This window comes from Bos mutus, chromosome 2 (genome assembly GCF_027580195.1).
Source record: "Bos mutus isolate GX-2022 chromosome 2, NWIPB_WYAK_1.1, whole genome shotgun sequence".
NCBI classification, from domain to species: Eukaryota; Metazoa; Chordata; class Mammalia; order Artiodactyla; family Bovidae; genus Bos; species Bos mutus.
This window is the reverse complement of record NC_091618.1, coordinates 63,950,665-63,973,569: the sequence shown is the minus strand read 5'-3', so window position 1 is coordinate 63,973,569 and position 22,905 is coordinate 63,950,665. Positions and strand designations below refer to the sequence as shown.

General features: G+C 39.1%; 1 protein-coding gene across 3 annotated transcripts in view; it reads left to right on the top strand.

The window, feature by feature from the left end:
• EPB41L5 (erythrocyte membrane protein band 4.1 like 5) overlaps positions 1–22,905 on the top strand; it is a 167,408-nt gene that overhangs the window by 133,033 nt on the left and 11,470 nt on the right. For all 3 annotated transcript variants that reach the window (XM_070389247.1, XM_070389240.1, XM_070389237.1), the window contains exons 19-22: positions 5,158–5,286; positions 8,145–8,209; positions 18,069–18,159; positions 20,038–20,112. In XM_070389247.1, the coding sequence (XP_070245348.1) occupies positions 5,158–5,286; positions 8,145–8,209; positions 18,069–18,159; positions 20,038–20,112 (360 nt within the window). The remainder of the gene's footprint in view (positions 1–5,157; positions 5,287–8,144; positions 8,210–18,068; positions 18,160–20,037; positions 20,113–22,905) is intronic.

Below are 22,905 nucleotides of genomic sequence, written 5' to 3'. Positions count from 1 at the left end.
CCATTGAGTCGGTGATGCCATCCAACCATCTCATCTTTTGTCCTCTGTGGGCTTCCCTGGTGGCTCAGACAGTAAAGAATCCTCCTAGAATGTGGGAGACCTGGGTTTGATATTTGGGATGGGAAGATCCCTTGGAGGAGGAAGGGAGGAATCCTCTTGGACAGAGGATCCTGGCAGTATACAGTCCATAGGGTCACAAAGAGTCAGACACAACTGAGTGATTGAACTAGCTACGCTATGCTATTTTTCCTGCTTTCATCAGTCATGTCCAGTTGTTTGCGACCCCATGGACTGTAGCACACCAGTCTTCCCTGTCCACCACCAACTCCCAGAGCTTGCTCAAACTCCTGTCCATTGCGTAGGTGATGCCATCCAACCGTCTCATCCTGTCATCCCTTCTTCTCCTGCCATCAGTCTTTCTCAGCATCAGGGTCTTTTCTAATGAGTCAGTTCTTCTCATCAGGTGACCAAAGTATTGGAGCTTCAGCTTCAGCATCAGTCCTTCCAATGAATATTCAGGACTGATTTCCTTTAGGATTGACTGGTTATATCTCCTTGCAATCCAAGGGACTCTGAAGAGTCTTCTCCAATACCAAAGTTCAAAGCATCAATTCTTCAGCGCTCAGCTTTCTTTATGGTCCAACTCTCACATCCATACATGACTACTAGAAAAACCATAGTTTGAGTATACGGAACTTTGTTGGTACAGTAATGTCTCTGTTTTAATATGCTATCTATGTTGGTCATAGCTTTTCTTCCAAGGAACATGCGTCTTTTAGTTTCATGACTGCAGTCACCGTCTGCAAGGATTTTGGAGCATAAGAAAATAGTCTTTCACTGTTTCCATTGTTTCACCATCTATTTGCCAAGAAGTGATGGGACCTGATGCCATGATCTTAGTTTTCTGAATGTTGAATTTTAAGCCAGCTTTTTCACTCTCCTCTTCGACTTGCATCAAGAGGCCCTTTAGTTCCTCTTCGCTGTCTGCCATAAGGGTGGTGTCATCTGCATATCTAAGGTTATTAATATTTCTCCCAGCAGTCTTGATTCCAGCTTGTGAGTCATACAGCCCAGCATTTCACAGGATATACTCTGCGTGTTAAGTTAAATAAGCAGGGTGACAATATACAGCCTTCTTGTACTTGTTGCCCAATTTGGAAACAGTCTGTTGTTTCATGTCTGGTTCTAACTGTTGCTTCTTGACCTGCATACAAATTTCTCAGGAGGCAGGTTAAGTGGTCTTGTATTCCCATCTCCTTAACAGTTTTCCACTGTTTGTTGTGATCTACACAGTCAAAGGCTTTAGCATAGTCAGTGAAGCAGAATGTTTCATGTTCCAGATTTTTTTCTGGAATTCTCTTGCTATTTCTGTGATCCAACGGATGTTGGCAATTTGATCTCTGGTTCCTCTTCCTTTCCTAAATCCAGCTTGAAATCTGAAAGTTCTTGGTTCACATACTATTGAAACTTAACTTGGAAAATTTTCAGCGTTACTTTGCTAGCATGTGAAATGAGTGCAGTTGTGCAATAGGGTGAACATTCTTTGGCATTGCCTTTCTTTGGGATTGGAATGAAACCTGACCTTTTCCAGTCCTGTGACCACTGCTGAGTTTTTCAAATTTGCTGGCATGTTGAGTGCAACACTTTCATAGCATCATCTTTTAGGATTTGAAATAGATCAGCTGGAATTCCATCACCTCCACTAGCTTTGTTTTTAGTGATGCTTCCTAAGGTCCACTTGACTTTGCACTCCAGGATGTCTGGCTCTAGGTGAGTGATCACACCATCATGGTTATCTGGATCATTAAGATCTTTTTTGTATAGTTCTGTGTATTCTTGTCACCTTTTCTTAATATCTTCTGCTTCTGTTATGTCCATGGTGTTTCTGTCTTTCTGTGCCCATCTTTGCATGAAATGTTCCCTTGCTGTCTCTAATTTTCTTGAAGATATCTCTAGTCTTTCCCATTGTATTGTTTTCCTGTATTTCTTTCCATTGATCATTGAGGAAGGCTTTCTTAGCTCTCCTTGCTATTCTTTGGAATTCTACATTCAGATAGATATATATTTCCTTTTCTCCTTTGCCTTTTGCTTCTCTTCTTTTCTCAGCTATTTTTAGGTCTCCTCAGACAATTATTTTGCCTTTTTGCATTTCTTTTTCTTGGGGATGGTTTTGATCACCACCTCCTGTACCATGTAACAAACCTCCATCCATAGTTCTTCAAGCACTCTGTCAGATACAGTCCCTTGCATCTATTTGTCACTTCCACTGTATCATCATAAGAGATTTGATTTAGGTTTAGTGGTTTTCCCTACTTTCTTCAATAAGTCTGAATTTTGCAATAAGGAGTTCATGATCTGAGCCACAGTCGGCTCCTGGTCTTATTTTTTGCTGCCTGTATAGAGCTTCTCCATCTATGGCTGCAAAGAATATAATCAATCTGATTTTGGTATTGACTATCTAGTGATATCCATTTGTAAAGTCATCTTTTGTGTTGTTAGAAGAGGGCATTTGCTATGACCAGTGCATTCTCTTGGCAAAACTCTGTTAGCCTTTGCCCTGCTTCATTTTGTACTCCACAGCCAAACTTGCCTGTTAGTCCAGGTATCTCTTGACTTCCTACTTTTGCATTTCATTCCCCTGTGATGAAAAGGACATCTTTTTTTGGTGTTAGTTCTAGAAGGTCTTCTAGGTCTACATAGAACCTATCAACTTCAGCTTTTTTGGCATTTGTGGTTGGGGCATAGACTTGGATTACTGTGATACTGAATGGTTTGCCTTGGAAATGAATACAGATCATTCTGTCATTTTTGAAATTGCACCCAAGTACTGCATTTTGGACTCTTGTTGACTATAAAGGCTACTCCATTTCTTCTAAGGGATTCTTGCCCACAGTAGTAGGCAAGTAGTGGTCATCTGAATTAAATTCACCCATTCAGGTCCATTTTAGTTCACTGATTCCTAAAATGTCAGTGTTCACTCTTGCCGTCTCCTGTTTGACCACTTCCAATAAACTTTAATGTGTGGACCTAACATTCCTGGCCCCTTATTGAGGTATAATTGACAAAATTTAAATACATTTAAAATGTGCCATTTAATAAATTGATAGAAGTATACATTGTGAAATGATTCCTACAGTCAGATTGATAGTTAACACATCCTCACCTCACTTTCGGACACAACTGAGCGACTTCACTTTCACTTTTCACTTTCATGCATTGGAGAAGGAAATGGCAACCCACTCCAGTGTTCTTGCCTGGAGAATCCCAGGGACGGGGGAGCCTGGTGGGCTGCCATCTGTGGGGTCGCACAGAGTCGGACACGACTGAAGCGACTTAGCAGCAGCAGCAGCACCTCACTTTAGTTAGTTTTCTTTTTGTTTGTTTTTTTGTGAGAACGCTTGAGATCTACTCTCAGCACATTTCAAGTACAAAAAACAGTGTAATTAACTTTAGTCACCATCCTATACATTGGGTCCTCAGGATCAGATAACTTTTACCAGCCTCCCCCTATTTCTCCACCCACTAGTCTCTGGCAACCATTCTACTCTCTGAGTTGGATTTTTTTTAAGAGTCCACATTTAAGTAATACCATGAAGTATTTGTTTTCTCTATCTGACTTAGTTCACTTAGCATAATTCCTTCTAGCTTTGTCTGTGTTGTTGAAAATGGCAGGATTTCCTTCTTTTTAAAGGTGGAACAATATTTCATTGTGTATGTATATTTATGTGTGTGTGTCTGTGCATTTTACATCTTCTGTATCCTTTCATCTGTTGATGGACATTTAGGTTGTTTCCATGTCTTGGCTGCTGTGCATAATGCTGCAGTGAACATGGGGGTGCAAATACCTATTTGGGATCATGAATTTATTTCCTTTGGATGTGTACCCAGAAGTGGTGTTGCTGGGTCATATGGTGTGAACTAGTCATGACTGAAAAAGGATATAGGGTCTTCTTTCAATTACTGGGAACCATTCTGTAGACTTGGAAGATACAGTCTAGTACAAACTAGTGATTCTCAAACTTTTATATATATCAGAGTCACATGGGAAAGCTTGTTAAACATTCAGATTTGGGGATCCCACCCAGAGGCAGGTATGTGGAGACCACACTAAGAAAAACCAGATTAGAATAAGCACATAGTTAAATTTTTTCAAATCTGAACAAGTGGTGCAATGTATAATCCTGTATGTTGGTAGATGGCCAGTTTTACAGAACAAAAGCTATATCTGAGGCTAAGAAATGTTTAGAATGAGTTTGTTATTTAGACCAGTGTTAAATGGTAACCATAGTAAGGACAGGGCTTCTCAGGTGTGACTAGTGGTAAAGAACCTGCCTGCCAGTGCAGGAGATGCAGGAGACACAGGTTCAGTCCCTGGGTTGGGAAGATCCCTTGCAAGAGGAAATGACAACCCACTCCGGTATTCTTACGTGGGAAATCCCACGGAGAGAGGAGCCTGGCAGGCTCTGGAGGATCCTCCTCACAGGATCTCAAGGAATTGGATGTGACTGAAGCGACTTAGCACAGCACATAGTAAGGATGATGGTGATGGTGATTTTTATTATTGATTGTCATTTATTTTTAATTAGGTAAAATATCGGCTGTAGTGTAGATAATTAAAATTATTATTTTCTCCCATTTCTTTTCATAGTAATTTATGTTGTTTTAATTATGATCTTCATTCAGTGGACTTGTGCTTTATTTTATCATTTTAGTAAGTTTTTACCTGAGAGTGGCCTCTTTGTGGCCAAATAACTTAAGTCTCAAGCACAGTCATCTACTCAGTAACAGCACTAGGGATCAGCCTGTGTAGGGCCTGACCTAAAATCCAGTTGAAATTAATTACAGCAGATGGCACACATTCTTCATGTGTGGTTTAATTCAGGCATTTTTCCAGGGTGGTATTGTTAGTTATTCAGTTGGCTTAAAGACAACTTAAAGACAAAAGTTGGCTGGATGATTTTCAGGGATCCCTACCTTATTTGTGATTACTGATCTTAGTTCAAAACCTCAAGTAAGAGGTGACTCCTCCTGGAATAAGATGGCTGCCTGAAACACATGACTCCCTGGTTGTCTGAATAGGAACTTTCATCAGTCCTTTTCTGTTTCCATTTAGTTGAATCCTCTCAGAGTTGCTTACAGTGTGTTTTTAATATCCAGGAGGAAGTGGTGAAGTTAACCGAGAAATGTCTGAATAATGCCATCGACAGCCCAGGGCTGAATACCAGGAGAGTTCCTCCTGACTTGAAGAGTAATATTTTGAAGGCTCAAGTAGAAGCAGTGCAGAAGGTAAGCTGCCTTCACTAGGGTCCCACTGAAGTGGAAGGAGACCCTATGGAACAAAGAACACACACAGATGGTGGACATGAGTGAGCAGGCCAGAGAGGGTAAAACCAGGAAACATACTCAAGGTAGCAAATGCCTTTCCATCTCTAAATTCTAGTCAGAGTAGATTAAGATGGGGCAGTCATGAAGTAAGAAGAATAAAGTTTTTTAAAAGTCAAATTCCTATAGAAGTGAGTCCCTAATCTTTCGTCACTTTTGTAGCTGGAAACCCTAGAGTGATTTTAGGTCTTTATCAGTTCACTTTTCCTCCCACCCATCTATCCCAATTCAGCAAAATTATTAGCTAAATAGCTCATTCAGCAAAGTTATTAGTCGTGTTATTAGCAACTGAGTGATGGTTGCAAGACGAAGAGTGGGTTGTGACATCTTGTGAAGGACGCAGTGTGTAGAGACCAGCCCCCAAGAAGTTAATGGCATCCATGCTCTCAAAATTGGCTTTTCCTTGGCCCGCCCACCTGTCAGATTTACCCTCTGTGCTGAAATAGCGCAGAAGCCTGTCTTACTGCATCCTGTTGTCAACAAGGATTTCCCAGTACCTTGTTGAGAAGAGGCTCTTCACCCATCCTGTCCCAGGCACAGGCCTTGAAGAGAACTGGAAGAACTTGAGGAATGTTGCTTGTGTGCTTTCTGTACCTTTCACCCAGATGTAAACATAAAACATAATGTTTACATATAAAAATAATTATGAAATAGGTCAGTACAGGCTCTGGAATTAGACAGCTGGAGTTTGAATCCTGTTTCTTATCTACCACCTACTAGCTTTGTGACTTGGCACATTAGTTTATTTCTCTGAGCCTCAGTTAAATTATGTTTAAAAGGGGGTAATGGTAATACATACCCTAAGGTGGATTGTAAGGATGAAATAAAATAATAAATACGAAGGCCATGGAGTGACTCCTGGCAGGCACATAGTGAGTGTTTAGCAAATGTTGATCCCGATGCTGACACTGCCTCTTGTGGCAGCAGAGGTGGTGGCAGCTGTCGTCACCTGATGTTTCAGTTGTATTTCTGAGTCTATCTTGACTCAAACGAGAGAGAAATAACTTCAATAGCTCTAAATGAAAGCGATTTTATTTTATAGTTTAAAATCATCCTACCAGGGCCTTCACTGTCAAGATTATTGAACACTTAAGGAAGAAATAATAACAATTCTTCATAAGCTCTTGCAGGAAATAGAAGAGCAGGGAGCATGTCCCAGCTCACTTACAAGTCTGGTTTTACCCCGATAACAAAGCCAGAGAGAGATTGTACAGAAAAAAGCTGCTACAGACCGAAAGTCCTAAACAAAATAGAAGCAGATCTTACTCAACAATTAATAAGCAGGGTAGTAACCATGGCCAAGACTTTATCTTGGGGGAAAAGGTGGTTTATCATTCAAAAACCAGTATAGTTCAACATATTAAAAATTAAGGAAAATTGTCTCCATTTATATGGAAAAGACATTCCACAGAATTTAAGACCTGATCATGATAAATGTTCACAACAAAATAGGAATAGAGTGGAACTTCAGCTTAATAAAGGGTGCCTATGCAAATAATGTACAGCTAGCCTCATACTTCATAGCTAAAGTTAACAACTGACCGTCCCTGTGTGGGCAATAATGGACTGCCTGCAATGCACATGGCTGCTAAGAACATAAAATATTACAGGTACTTTAGAAGAGAATTTGGTAATATATTAAGCATATGCTTTTCGTATGACCCAGCAGTCCCACTCCTAGGTATTTATCCAAGAGAACTGAAAACATAGGTTCATACAGATATTGGTACATGAATGCTTCTGGCATCTTTGTTTGTAACAGGTAAAAACTAGAAGCGATCCAGATGTCCATCAGCAAGGAAACAGATAAACGGGCTATATCTGTAAAGTGGAAAGCTACTCAGTACATAAAAAGGAATGTGTTGATGCATGCAACACCAGGGGTGAACCTCAAAAACATCATGCCTCTCTAAAGAGGGCAGCACAGAAGACAGGTGTTACAAACCCATCTATATGAAGCTATAGTGCTGCAGCTAATGAAGCCCACATACCTAGAGCCTGTGCTCCACAAGAGAAGCCACCACAATGAGAAGTCCATGCAGTGCAGCGAAGAGTAGCCCATGGTCAGCAGCTAGAGAAACCCTGCACGCAGCAACAAAAGCCTGCAGGCCAAAAGAAACCAGTACAGATCACGGCTGGCTACGTGTATGGGTTTTTGATGGGATTGCATTGGAAACCTCAAGGGAACATTTAGGGGCAGGAGACATGTTATGTATGTTGATTGTAGTGTTGATTAGGTACCCCTGTATATTTTTCAGAATTCATCATCATACATTTAAAATGTGTGGCATTTTGCTATATGTAAATGATACCTCAATAAAATTAAGGGAAAAACTGACTTCTTCAGGAAGATTTTTTTAGAATTCTCTTCTGAAATATTCAGGGAAAAATAAAAAGCCAGATACATAGCTTAACATCTATTTCTTCTTTTGATAAATTTGAAAAATTCTGGCACTGAATCTTTTTGGATTCTGTGTATATTGACCAACATACAGGTGGTGTCTTAAATCACGGAGAGCTGTCTAGTAAAGTGTATGGATTTGCATAGCTATGTATTGAAATGGGCACTTGGTGTATGAGTTCAGGTGTGAATAGGACTGCACTGGGTGCAGTTAACTGATATTTCCATGGATGAGGTGTGATTACCCCTTTCTAGAACAGAAGCAAACTGGTATTTCTATTTTTACTACAAAGGAATATAAATTTCTTCTTACTTTAGTATCATCGATAGAGATTTAATTTTTGTGATTTCCTTTTCTTAGGTTACAAGAGAAGATCGCGTATTAAGTCATAAAAATGCCAGTGTTCAGGATGCTTCCACAGACAGGTAGAGTGTTGGGGAGATGGATACTGATACTCTTTTCCTCTTACCTTTCTTTGGGGGGTACTTTTTTTTTCCCTCTTTTCAAGTCTGTGACTACATGGTTTCAGAATATCTATTTGAAAGATAGTTTGACTCACTCTTCTATCCATTAATACATAGCTTCTTAAGCCCTACTTGTAGATCATTTGAAGATACTCCTAATTAGTCTTTTTTCATTCTCTTTCTTCTTCAGCTGATTGAAACCTTTGAAGATACTTTTAATGTTGTAAGGTACCTGGTGAGGAGTATGTGCAATATCTCTCAGGTGTGGCGGTTGTCTTGGTACCATCCTGTCAACACAGTGGGTTGTTTCTATAAACTTTGTTTCTGCAGGCTCTCATGTGATGCATGCAGGTGTCTTTACAGCCCCCTCTGAGTTCTTTCTGCCTGTCTTTTCTTGTTGACTATTACACCATTTATTTATCTTACTAAATTTCTGCCCCCTGCTCTATGCCAGTTTGTTTCGTTCATCTCCGTGTATCCAGTGTTGTGTGCTTAGTTAGTGCTAAACATTGTTGAGTGAATATTCTGATTAATGCTGTTCAGTTCCAGGTGCTGTTATCAACATAACACTTAAGTGCATGCTTTGTATAGAGGACTTTACAGTTAGTACTCAGCAAACTTACTCACTGGTGATCAGGGTACAACTGGGATTCCAGCTTAACCTTTTAATTAATTCTAATGAATCAATTTTCCCACATCATTTAAAAGTTATTTATTTATTTAGTTTGCTGCATCGGGTCTTAGTTGCAGCATGAGGGATCTTTGTCTTGTTAGGCGGGGTCTTTCAGTGCAGCACATGGACTCAATAGTTGCGGTCCGTGGGCTTCAGTAGTTGCAGCACATGGGTTCAGTTGCCCTGTGGCATGTGGGGTCTTAGTTCCCTAATCAGTGATCAAACCTGAGTCCCCTTCCTTGCAAGGTGGACTCTTTACCACTGGACCACCAGGGAAGTCCCTTGCCCACAACATTTTTAATACTACTGTTATTACTGAAGCCTTTAAGAGGAACCTCATCATAAACTCATCATGAACTTTTTGCAAAGAGGGGAATAATGAAGATGTAACTACCCAGTTGTTTATCAGAAATTTCACCAAAGCTAGAAAGATGTTAGAATATCCAACTTCCAGACTTATTTTTCTTCATGGCTGTTGGTGTTTTGATCATCTATTTTCCTTCCAGCATTTGAGATGGATCCTTTAAAGCAGAAATCCCCAACCTTTTTGGTTCCAGGGACTGGTTCCATGGAAGACAATTTTTCCATGAATCAGGGGTAGGGGGGATGGTTTCGGGATGATTCAAGCACATTACATTTATTGTTCACTTTATTTCTATTATTATTACATCAGTTCTGCCTCAGATCATCAGGCATTAGATCCCAGAGGTTGGGGACCCCTGCTTTAAAGAATATTCATGTTCTTATATACTTTTATATATACTTGGATCTGTTTCTGGGTCTTTTCCTTTCCAGTTACTCTTTTTCTTCTCCTTGCCATACTAGACTTTTTAAAAATTGCTGTACCCCTTTTCTAAAAGGTAATATTTCAGGCATACAGAAAGCTTTAGAGATTGCATAATACATATTTGTGCACCAGCTGTCAGGCTTTGTCACATTTTCCTATTCTGCTATAGTAGATTTAGATCATTTTTCTTTTATCTTTTTTATAAAGTTATTGTTCCCGTGCATTTATACTTTATAGGTGTGCAATTTAGTGTTTTTAGTACTTTGACAGAGTTGTGCAACCCTTACCACTATTAATTCCATAATACTGTCATCATACCTAAAAGAAGCATTCTCCCCGTATGAGTCACTCTACTTCCTCATCCAGCACCTGGCTACCACCCATCTGCTTTCTGCCTGTACTCGATTTTCCTGCTTTGGATGGTTCATGTAACTGGAATTGTACAAATATGTACAAATATGTCTGACTTTTTTCATTTAGCATAATGTTTTCAAGGTGTACCCTTGTAGCATGTTTTGGTACTTCATAGCTGAATAATAGTCGATTGTGTAGATATGCCATATTTTGTTTATCCATGTGTCGATGGATATTTCCGTTGTTTGTTGTTTAATCACTAAGTCATGTCCAAGTCTTTTTGCAACCCCATGGACTGTACCTTGCTGGGCTCCTCTGTGCATGGGATTTCCCAGGGTAGAATACTGGAGTGGGTTGCCGTTTCCTTCTCCAGGGGATCTTCCCGACCCAGGGATGGAAGCTGCCTCTCCTGCACTGGCAGGTGAATTCTTTACCACTGAGCCACCTGGGAAGCCCTTGTTATTTCTACTTTGTGGCTATTTTGAATAAGGTGGTTCTTGAACATTTACATACAAAAAATTTGTAGACTTGCTTTTAGTTTTCTTTAATATGTGCCCAGGAGGGTTGTTGCTCAATCATGTGGTAACTATTTTTAGCTTACTGAAGACCTGCCAAACTATCTTCCAAGGCAGCTGTGGCATTTTCCAGTCCCATCCGCAGTGTATGATCATTTCTGTTTCTCAGTATCCTCGCCAGTGTTTATTATTCTCCATTTTAAAAATTATACCCATCCCAGTGAGTATGAACCACAAAACCCTTTGTGATTTTAATTTTCATTTACCTTAAGAGTAATGATGTTATTGTACGGCAGAAACCAATACAACATCGTAAAGCAATTATCCTCCAATTAAAAAAAAATAATGATATTGAGCATTTTTTCTGCTTTGGAGAAATTTCTGTTCAGATCATTTGTTTTTGTAGTAACAGCTTTATTAAGATACAATTCAAATACTATGCAATGCAGGTCACCCATTTACAGTGTACAGTTCAGTGGTTTTTGTTTTGATATATCTGAATTTTAAAAAAATTATCATGTTTTTTTATATTCTTTTTTAAAAATTGTATTTATTTTTTATTGAAGGATAATTGCTTTATAATATTGCTTTGGTTTCTGCCATACATCAACATAAATTAGCCATAGATGTACATATGTCTCCTCCCTCTTGACCCTCGCTCCCACCTCCCCTACCCCTCTAGGTTGTTACAGAGCCCTGGTTTGAGTTCCCTGAGTCATACAGCAAATTTCCATTGGCTGTCTATTTTATATGATAGTGTATATGGTTCCATGCTATTGTCTCCATTTGTCTCATACTCGTCTTCCTCCCTGCCACTCATGTCCATAAGTCTGTTATCCATGTCTACATCTCTATTGCTGCCCTGCCAATAGGTTCATTGGTACCATCTTTCTAGATTCCATATATATGCATTAATATACGATATTTGTTTTTCTCTTTCTGACTTACTTCACTCTGTGTAATAGGCTCTAGGTCCATCCACCTGATTAGAATGGACTCAGATGTGTTCCTTTTTATGGCTGAGTACTATTCCATTGTATTTACGTACCACAGCTTCTTTATCCATTCATCTATTGATGGACATCTGGGTTGCTTCCGTGTCCTGCTATTGTAAATAGTGCTGCAGTGAACATTGGGGGTACACATGTCTTTTTGAATTTTGATTTCCTCAGGTATATGCCTAGAAGTGGTATTGCTGGGTCATATGGTAGTTTTATTCCTAGTTTTTTAAACACTCTCCATCACTTCATGGGAAATAGATGGGAAACAGTGGAAACAGTGTCAGACTTTATTTTTTTGGGCTCCAAAATCACTGCAGATGGTGACTGCAGCCATGAAATTAAAAGACACTTACTCCTTGGAAGGAAAGTTATGACCAACCTTGATAGCATATTCAAAAGCAGAGACATTACTTTGCCAACAAAGGTCCGTCTAGTCAAGGCTATGATTTTTCCTGTGGTCATGTATGGATGTGAGAGTTGGACCGTGAAGAAAGCTGAGTGCTGAAAAATTCATGCTTTTGAACTGTGGTGTTGGAGAAGACTCTTGAGAGTCCCTTGGACTGCAAGGAGATCCAACCGGTCCATTCTGAAGGAGATCAGCCCTGGGATTTCTTTGGAAGGAATGATGCTAAAGCTGAAACTCCAGTACTTTGGCCACCTCATGCGAAGAGTTGACTCATTGGAAAAGACTCTGATGCTGGGAGGGATTGGGGGCAGGAGGAAAAGGGGACGACAGAGGATCAGATGGCTGGATGGCATCACTGACTCAATGGACGTGAGTCTGGGTGAACTCCGGGAGTTGGTGATGGACAGGGAGGCCTGGCGCGCTGCGATTCATGGGGTCGCAAAGAGTCAGACACGACTGAGCGACTGAACTGAACTGAACTGATACTGTCTTCTGTAGTGGCTGTATCAGTTTACGTTCCCACCGACATTGGAAGATTTATTTATTTATTTTTGGTCTTGTTGGGGGTCTTCATTGCTGCACCTGGGCTCTCTCTAATTGCAGTGAGTGGGGGCTACTCTCTAGTTGTGGTGCACAGACTTCTCACTACATTGGCTTTTTTTGTTGTAGAGCATGGGCTCAGTAGTTGTGACTCTCAGACTCTAGAACATAGGCTCAATGGTTGTGGCACATGGGCTTTGTTGCTCTGTGGCATGTGGGATCTTCCTGGATCAGGGATCAAACTGGTGTTCCCTACATTTCAAGGCAGATTCCTAACCACTGGACCACCAGAGAAGCCCACGGTTTCTTCATTTTAACTGCCACAGTATATTCATTCTTTTACTAAAGGACAAATGCTTGTTACAAATTAACATTGTACATGTTCTTCCATATACACATATGTCGTAAGAATTTTTTCACCTGCTTTCTGTGTTTTGTAGCAGTCTAAACTACATAGGACTAATCTCTCTCTTTTTTTATTTTTTTGGTTTGGCCTCAGGATTCTTATTCATTGATTTACAATATTATATTTGTTTTAGGTGTACAATGTAATGATTAAATATTTTTATGGATTATATTCTATTTTTACATTTATTATAAATTATTGGTTATATTTATATTCTTGTAACTTATGTATTTTATACATAGTTCAGTTGCTCAGTCATGTCCAAATCTGCAACCCCATGGACCACAGCACACCAGGCCTCCTGTCCATCACCAACTCCCAGAGTTTACCCAAACTCATGTCCATTGAGTCAGTGGTGCCATCCAACGATCTCATCCTTTGTTGTCTCTTTCTCCTCCTGCCTTCAACCTTTCCCAGCATCAGGGTCTTTTCAAATGAGTCAGCTCTTCCCATCAGGTGGCCAAAGTATTGGAGTTTCAGCTTCAACATCAGTCCTTCCAGTGAATACCCAGGACTGATCTCCTTTAGGATGGACTGGTTGGATCTCCTTGCAGTCCAAGGGACTCTCAAGAGTCTTCTCCAGCACTGCAGTTCAAAAGCATCAATTCTTTGGCACTCAGCTTTCTTTATAGCCCAACTCTCACATCTATACATGACTACTGGAAAAACCATAGCCTTGACTAGATGGACCTTTGTTGGCAAAGTAGTGTCTCTGCTTTTTAATATGCTGTCTAGGTTGGTCATAACTTTCCTTCCAAAGAGTAAGCGTCTTTTATACATAGTAGTTTCTGCTTATTGATTTCCTAGCACTATCCACCCCCTCCTCACTTAGCTCATTTCACTGGTAACCTCTAGTTCTCTATATCTGCAAATTTGTTTCTGACTTACTTCACTTATATATTCATTTGTTTATTTTTTTAGATTTCACATGTAAGTGATAAAATACAGTATTAGTCTTTCTCTGTCTGACTTATTTCACTAAATGTAATACCCTCTAGGTGCATCCATGTTGTTGCAAATTTTCATTCTTTTTATAGCTGAGTAATATTCCATTACATATATACACACCACATTTTCTTTATCCATTCATCTTGATGAACACTTAGGTCCCTTCTATATCTTAGTTATTGTAAATAACCCTGCTATAAACACTAGGGGGGGCACATATCTTGTTAAATTAGTGTTTTTTTCCTTCAGAATTCCCTCAGAATTGCTGGATCATGTAGTAGTTCCATTTTGGTTTTTTTGAGGAGCTGCCATACTGTTTTCCATAGTGGCTGCAACAACTTCCATTCCCACCAACAGGGAATTTCCACCAACAGGGAATTCCACATCCCTGTCAGCGTTTGTTCTTTATGTTCTTTTTGGTGATAGCCATGCTGACAGGTGTGTGGTGACGTCTCATTGTGGTTTTGATTTGCATTTCCCTAATGAGCAGTGATGTTGAGCATCTTTTCATGTACCTGTTGTCTATTTGTATATATCTTATTTGGAAAAATGTCTGTCACATCCTATGCCCACTCCCCCCCCCCCACCACTCACTTTTAATTGGTTTATTTATTTTTATTAAATATTGAGATGTTTGAACCATTTATGTGTTTTGAGTATTAACCCCATATTGGTCATATCATTTGTAGATATTTTTTTCATTCTGTTATCTTCATTTTGTCAGTGGTTTCCTTTGCACTACAAAAGCTTTTAAGTTTAATTATATCTCATTGTTTATATTGTTGCTTTTGTTTCCTTTGCTTTGAGACAGATCCAAAAAAAATATTGGTATATTTTATGTCAAAGAGCATTCTGCTTGTATTTTCTACTAGTTTTATGGTTTCTGGTCTTACCTTTATTTTTTTAATCTGTTTTGGGTTTATTTTTGTATATGGCATGAGATGTTCTAATTTCATTTTTACATGCAGCTGTCCAGGTTTCCAGCTGTTGTTATTGAAAAGACTGTCTCTTCCCTACTGTATGTTCTTGCTTCCTTTATTTTGGCTTAATTGACCAAAAGTGCATGGCTTTATTTCTGGGCTCTCTATTCTGTTCCATTGATCTATGTGTCTGTTTTTATGCCAATACTATACTATTTTGATTACTGTAGCTTTATGGTATAGCTTGAAGTCAGGGAGTGTGATTCCTCTAGCTGTATTCTTTTTTTCTTGATTACTTTGGCGATTTGGAGTCCTTCATATAAATTTCCATATAAATTTTATGCCCCAACCACTAATGCCAAAGAAGCTGAAGTTGAACAGTTCTGTGAAGACGTACAAGAGCTTCTAGAACTAAAACCAAAAAAAGATGTCCTTTTGATCATAGGGGAATGGAATGCAAAAGTAGGAAGTCAAGAGATTCCTGGAGTAACAGGCAAGTTTGGCCATGGAGTACAAAATGAAGCAGGGTAAAGACAAACAGTTTTGCAAAGTGAACACACTGGTCATAGCAAACACTCTCTTCCAACATCACAAGAGATGCCTGTACACATGGACATCACCAGATGGTCGATACTGAAATCAGATTGATCATATTCTTTGCAGCTGAAGATGGAGAAGCACTATACAGTCAGCAAAAACAAGACTGGGAGCTGACTGTGGCTCAGATCATGAAATCCTTATCGGAAAATTCAGACTTAAATTGAAGAAAGTAGGGAAAACCACTAGACCATGCAGGTATGACCTAAATCAAATCCCTTATGATTATACTGTGGAAGAGACAGATAGATTAAAGGGATTAGATCTGACAGAGTGCCTGATGAACTATGGATGGAGGTTCGTAAGATTGTACAGAAGGCAGTCATCAAAACTATCCCCAAGAAGAAGAAATGCAAAAAGGTAGTATGAGGAGGCCTTACAAATAGCTAAGAAAAGAAGAGAAGCAAAAGGCAAAGGAGAAAATGAAAGATAAACCCATTTGAATGCAGAGTTCCAAAGAACAGCAAGGAGAGATAAGAAAGCCTTCATCAGTGATCAATGCAAAAAAAATAGAGGAAAACAATAGAATGGAAAAGAGTAGAGATCTCTTCAAGAAAATTATAGATACCAAGGGAACATTTTATGCAAAGATGGGTACAATAAAGGACAGAAACGGTATGGGCATAACAGAAGCAGAAGATACTAAGAAGAGGTGATAAGAATATACAGAAGAACTATACAAAAAAGATCTTAATGACCCAGATAAACACAATGGTATGATCACTCACCTAGAGCCAGACATCCTGGAGTGCAAAGTCAAGTGGACGTTAGGAAACATGACTGTGAACAAAGCTAGTGGAGGTGATGGAATTCCAGCTGATCTATTTCAAATCCTAGAAGATAATGCTGTATAAGTGCTGCACTCAATATGCCAGCAGATTTGGAAAACTCAGCAGTGGCCACAGGACTGGAAAAGGTCAGGTTTCATTCCAATCCCAAAGGCAATGCCAGAGAATGTTCAAACTACCACACAGTTGCACTAATTTCACATTCTTGCAAAGTAATGCTCAAAATTCTCCAAGCTAGGCTTCAACAGTCCTGAACCAAGAATTTCCAGATATTCAAGCTGAATTTAGAAAAGGCAGAGGAACCAGATCCAATGCCAGTACCCATTGGATCATATAAAAAGCAAAAGAATTTCAGAAAAACATCTACTTCTGCTTCATTGACTATGCTAAAGCCTTTGACTGTGTGGATCACAACAAACTGTGGAAAATTCTTAAAGAGATGGGAATACCAGACCATCTTACCTACCTCCTAAGAAACCTGTATACAGATCAAGAAGCAGCAGAACCAGACATGAAACAATGGACTGATTTCAAATTGGGAAAGGAGTACGTCAAGGCTGTTTATTGTCACCCTGCTTATTTAACTTATATGCAGAGTGCATCATGCCTAATGCCAGACTGAATGAAGCAGAAACTGGAATCAAGATTACTGGGAGAAATACCAATAACCTCAGATATGCAGACGATACCACCTTTTTTAATGGCAGAAAACGAAAAGGAACTAAAAGAGCGTCTTGATGAAAGTGAAAGAGGAGAGTGAAAAAGCTGGCTTAAAACTCAACATTCAAAAAGCTAAGATCACATGAAGTCCCATCACTTCATGGCAGGTATATGGGGAAACAGTGGAAACAGTGTCAGACTTTATTTTCTTGGGCTCCAAAATCACTGCAGATGGTGACTGCAGCCATAAAATTAAAAGATGCTTGCTTCTTGGAAGAAAAGCTATGACCAATGTAGACAGCATATTAAAAAGCAGAGATATTACTTTACTGACAAGTTCTGTATACTCAAAGCTATGGTTTTTCCAGTAGTCATGTGTGGATGTGAGAGTTGGACCATAAAGAAAGCTGAGTGCCGAAGAATTGATGCTTTTGAACTGTGGTGTTCGAGAAGACTCTTGAGAGTCCCTAGGACTGCAAGGAGATCTAATCAGTCCATCCTAAAAGAGATCAGTCCTGAATATTCATTGGAAAGACTGATGCTGAAGCTGAAGTCACCTGATGAGAACTGACTCATTAGAAAAGACCCTGATTCTGAGAAAGATTGAAGGCAGGAGGAGAAGGGGATGAAAGAGGACGAGATGGTTGGATGGCATCACTGACTTGATGGACCTTAGTTTGAGCAAACTCAGAGAGATGGTGAAGGACAGGGAAGACTGGCATAGTGCTACAGGCCATGGGGTCGCAAAGAGTCACACTGAGCAACTGAACAACAACAACAGTATTTCCATCTATATTTTAGGATTACTTGTCCTAGTTCTGTGAAAAGGCCTGATAGGCATTTTGATAGGAATTGCATTAAATCTGTACATAGCTTTGGATAGTGTGGACATTTGCCAATATTCTTCTAAGACATGAACATGGGATATCTTTCCATTTCTTTGCATCATCTTCAGATTCTTTCATCAGTTTTCAGAATATAGGTTTCAAAATAAGGGTCTTTTACCTCCTTGATTAGGTATTTATTCCTAGATATTTTATTATTATTAGTGCAATTTTAAATGGGATTGTTTTCTTGATATCTCTTTTTGATAGTTTGTGTGTTGAAAAGCACGACTAATTTCTAATTGAAGAGTTCGTTTTTCTTCTTCCTGAGGAGGCTGCTTGTGACCCCTGTGTCACCTCTGTCAGTCCTCCATGATGTGAACATACCTTTCTCTTCCTAGTGCTGAATTAAATGAGAACACTGTGCCCGTCCGTGGAGACTCTCTGGCTCTGATGCGAACCACACCTGCAGAAAGTGGGTCTGCTCTAAAGGTAACAATCACTGCCACTTTTTAAGGTTTCTCCTCACATTCCGCTGAGTTGAACCTTGGTTATACAGGACATCTGGTGAGTTCTGATGGACACCAGAACTTAAGCTGTGAAAAAAGCACTGAACCTCACTTCTCTAGGGAGAATCCTATTATCAGATCCAAGAGTAGCTCAGGGTTTCTTCATTTTTGAGTTATTTGTTGTTATTTTGTTTTTTTAGATATCTTATTTTTGGTTTTTGTATGCTGACTCTACTTCCCTAGTGTCTGAAACAGAACACTGCACATAGTAGGCAGCAAATAAGTATTGATTGATCAAAAGTAACATTCTGAAATTGTGTTGTGTTATAACCAGCTTATCTCAAATCCTACCTTTCTTGTATCCACTTGTCACACACCCATTGTTGTTTAGTTGCTAACTTGTGTCCCAGTCTTTTTGCAACTCCATGAACTCTCGCCCACCAGGCTCCTCTGTCCGTGGGATTTTTTAGGCAAGAAAACTGGAGTGGTTTCCCATTTCCTTCTCCAGGGGATCTTTCTGACCCAAGGATCAAAGCTGCATCTCCTGCATTGCAGGCGGATTCTTTACCACTGAGTCACCTGGGAAGCCCCACACACCCTTACCAGTTCAGAAATCATAGAAACCCAGTTCATTACCCTGGGAATGTTTTAATTTGCAATTTAAACAACAAGTTATTTTTGTAAATGAACAGTTCCCATTTGTTCTTGTATTGCATAAGCACATTTATCATAGAAATCTACCTAATATTTTATAAAAAGAAAAAAATTAGCAATTACCTGTATTCCCACTAGTCAAAAAAACTTTGGTGTTTTAAAAAAGGAACCTAAAATATTTTCAATCTGGAGATTCCTTTCTGCTAATTAAAATCCTAAAATGATATATTGACATATTTGATCATTGAAATCATTAGGTGGAACCTCAGATGTGTTTTAGAACAGAGAAGGACATTTGTCCCCCAAATTTATTGCATATTATGTACCAGGATAGCATGCTAGGCTTTGAAAATTAAAAAATGACAGAAACATGGCCTCTTCTTTCAAACTGCTTTATAGTACACTTGGAGAGAGGATTTTAATATGTTGTGGTGGAGATATGCACAGGCTCTTTCAGGGCTCACCAGGTCACACAGGGTAAGAAGGAGTGGGATAGGAGGAGGGAGCTATGAGAAGGGAGAGGACAGTTACTTCATATGTTGGATTAAAATTCAGTTAACACTGAACTGGTGATGTACCATGGCCTGAGGACAGACAGACAGAAATGTATAAATAAAGGGTACACCTTGGGTACTTATTGCTCTTATTTCCAGACTGGAGTTTCATCTTTTATCCTTTTAACATTCTTCCTATGCATCCCCCCAACACATACACACACACTGCTGTACAGAACTCTGTATAAGGTGCTTCAAATATTGATTAGACAAAAGTATCAGTGTTTATGGGGGAAATTTGCATTATACTCCTTTGTGAACATTAGAGCACCCACATGTGTGAATAAAGAAGCACTGGGAGTTCAGGCCTCTCCTAACTTGCTGGCTCCTTGCTGGCTGAACCTTTTACCTCTATTCTCTAGTTCAAGAGCTGAGAGCCAGGACAGTCCTAAACCCTACCAAGTCTTGTCTTACCAGAAGGAATAACTGTATGAAAATTCACAAAACCCTTGAGTGTTTTAAAGTTCTGACTATAGGCTAGGTTCTCTCCAACACAAGTGAAATCACTGATAACTATGGCTCCTGAATGTCCCCATTTGTTTCAAGATTAACACCAACCAGGCATGGGTCCAAATTATACACTGCAAGGATATGGAAAAAACTGTTTGGTGATTAATGGGTCATTTGACATCTGTGTATCTTGTCTTCCACAGGATGCTACAGATGAACTGGATGCCTTGCTGTTGTCTCTAACTGAGAATCTCCTTGACCACACAACCATACCTCAGGTAAAGATGCTTTAAAACAGGAAGATGGAAAGGTATTTCTGTTTGAAATTGTCCCTGCTAGATTCCAATTTTTACCTTGTCTATAATTTAGTAAGACTTTTCATTTCATGAATTTATATTTCAGTAACCACGTAGCATTGCTTTTCTATACTAAGTTCTGCCAACTTGAATCTGTGTGTCATTACATAACCATATGTTAACTGTGAACCTATTTATAACTAAACTGAAAGTCCCTCAGTTGTGTCTGACTCTTAGCAACCCCATGGACTGTAACCTGCCAGGCTCCTCTATCCATGGAATTCTCCAGGCAAGAATACTGGAATAGGTAGCCATTCCCTTCTCCAGGGGATCTTCCCAACCCAGGGATTGAACCCAGGTCTCCCACATTGCAGGTGGATTCTTTACCATCTGAGCCACTAGTGAAGCCCAAGAATACTGAAGTGGGTAGCCTATCCCTCCTCCAGGGGATCCTGCCAACCCAGGGGTTAAACTGGGGTTTCCTACATTACAGGAGGGTTCTTTACCAGCCGAGCTACCAGGGAAACTCTTTTTGTAACATCATCCTATTAAACAGCATGAGAGGAACATGTGAGGGTAAACCAGCTTCTAAAGAGTTCAGACAATAAAGAATTTTAATTTAAAAATAAAACACTTACAGAAAGATGGAATCATAAGAATGGTTGACATTAAACACATTGCTTTTTATTTGAGTTTGGGAGATACTGTGTTAAGTACTGTGTGTGCATGCTAAGTCATGTCCAACTGTGAGCATGGTACAAATAAAAAACAGTCCCTTCCCTCCAGAGACATGGAGACTAGTTGGGATGGAAGGTACACAGAAGCCTCATTTAGTACTTAATGACTCATGTACTGGGACTGCTGTGACATCACCTGAAGGCTTGGGAGTTCAGGTGGTACTCAAGTGTGTGTGTGCATCACTGGAGAGCGTAAGAAAGCACAGACCACTGGTCTCCACCCTTGGAGTTTCTGACATGGTATGTGTGGGGTGGAGCCTGAGAAGCTGCATTTCTGACCATTCCCGGGGGTTCAGATGTGGGCCAGGAAACACCAGCTGATATCAGTAAACACAGAGACTTTACCAGATGCACAAACAGAAAATACAAGGGATGTTGGCGCTATCGGGCCACAATAATCCTTTAACCAGATAAAAGAGGTAACTTCTAAGACTAATGAAAAAATAGCCTGAAGCTGAAGAAGGAATCCTTGGGGCCCAGCTCAGAACTCTTACTGTGTGTCTACGCTTTCTCGCAGGTGGGTGGGTGATAGAGTGATGAAAATGAATTTCATTAAAAGCATTTTCTATCACTAGTATATTTTTACTTACCTGCAAATTTAAATGTTCTATTTTAAATAAAAATGTTGAATATGATACATTTTAGATTCTGCATATAAGCTTTCCTACTAATTTATAGTTATTAGAACTGTAATACTCGTCTAATAAATTGAGCTTTTTAAGTGATTTTGATATGTGATGAGGCCAGTCCAGCACCATTATGCTGATATTTTGCTGTTTTTGATTGTTAGTTCTTTCAGATGGTTTTTAGAATAACTTTGTCAAGTTTCACTCCCTTGAAAGCCTTTGAAGTTTTAATTGTGATTGTATTAAATCCATAAATTAACTTGAGGAAAGAACTGATATATTTGTGATTATCTTCTTGGCCAAGAGTATAATGTTTTTCTCATCCAAGATTTCCTGTTTCTCCTAAAAGTTATGTAGTTATAGTCTCCCCAATATAAATTTTTTGTTTTCCTATTTTTGTTATTTCCAGACCCTTAATGGTTTTTTTGCTAGTAAGATTTTTTACCCATTAAAGAATTTAGGACTTAACAGAGAATAGTCTGAAATGTCCTCTGCAAGTCTTCTCTGTTCTATGTTAGGTTAAATCCTAAATGCTTAATAGTTTTGTTGATGTTGTGAATGGTATTTAATTTTTTACTATTGAATTCGTAAGTTGATTTTGTGTTCAGGAAACTTGCTGAGTTATTTTCAGTAGTCATTCTGCTGATTCTCTCAAATATTCTATCAGTTTCTGGGGTGTGTTTAGTATCTCTGTCTGCAATTATTGGTTAATCCATTTCTTAACCTATTGTTGGATCTTTCAATTTTGTGTATATTTTGAAGATAGATGCATGTTTGTTGATTGTAATTATACTTTCTTGAGCTCCTTTTGACACTTTAAAGTGTCCTTCTTTGCCCCTTTTTTCCTCTCTTCATTTCTCTTTTGATTGATAAAAATTTGATAATGTAACTTTAAGTTTGAATTGCCTTAAATAGAATTTTCTATTAATTTATTTTCAGTTATTTTGGATCTGTTTGTTTTAAGTGGACCTGTTGTGAACAGCATTTTGTTGGATCTTGTTTTTTATTTAGATCTTATTCGAAAGTCTGTATGTTTTGATTGAGTTTAAATCCACTTATATTTACTGTAATTATTGTTATTATAGGACGTCTTTCTGCCAAACCATTTTTTGTTTACTTTTACTGTACTGCTTTTCTCTCTGTTTTATTTTCTATGGTTAAAAGTTCATTTCTTAATATTGGTGGGAAAGTTATATTTTATATATTTTAAAAGTATTTATTTTTTATTAATTTGGCTGTGCCTTGTCTTAGTTGTGGCGTGTGGGATCTAGTTTCCTGACCAGGGATAGAACCTGGGTCCCTTGCATTGGAAGCATGGAGTCTTAGCCACTGGACCACCAAGGGAAGTCCCTTTATTTTGTATTTTTATTCTTTTGGTAGTTACCTAGATTACTAAGACCTGGACTTATATT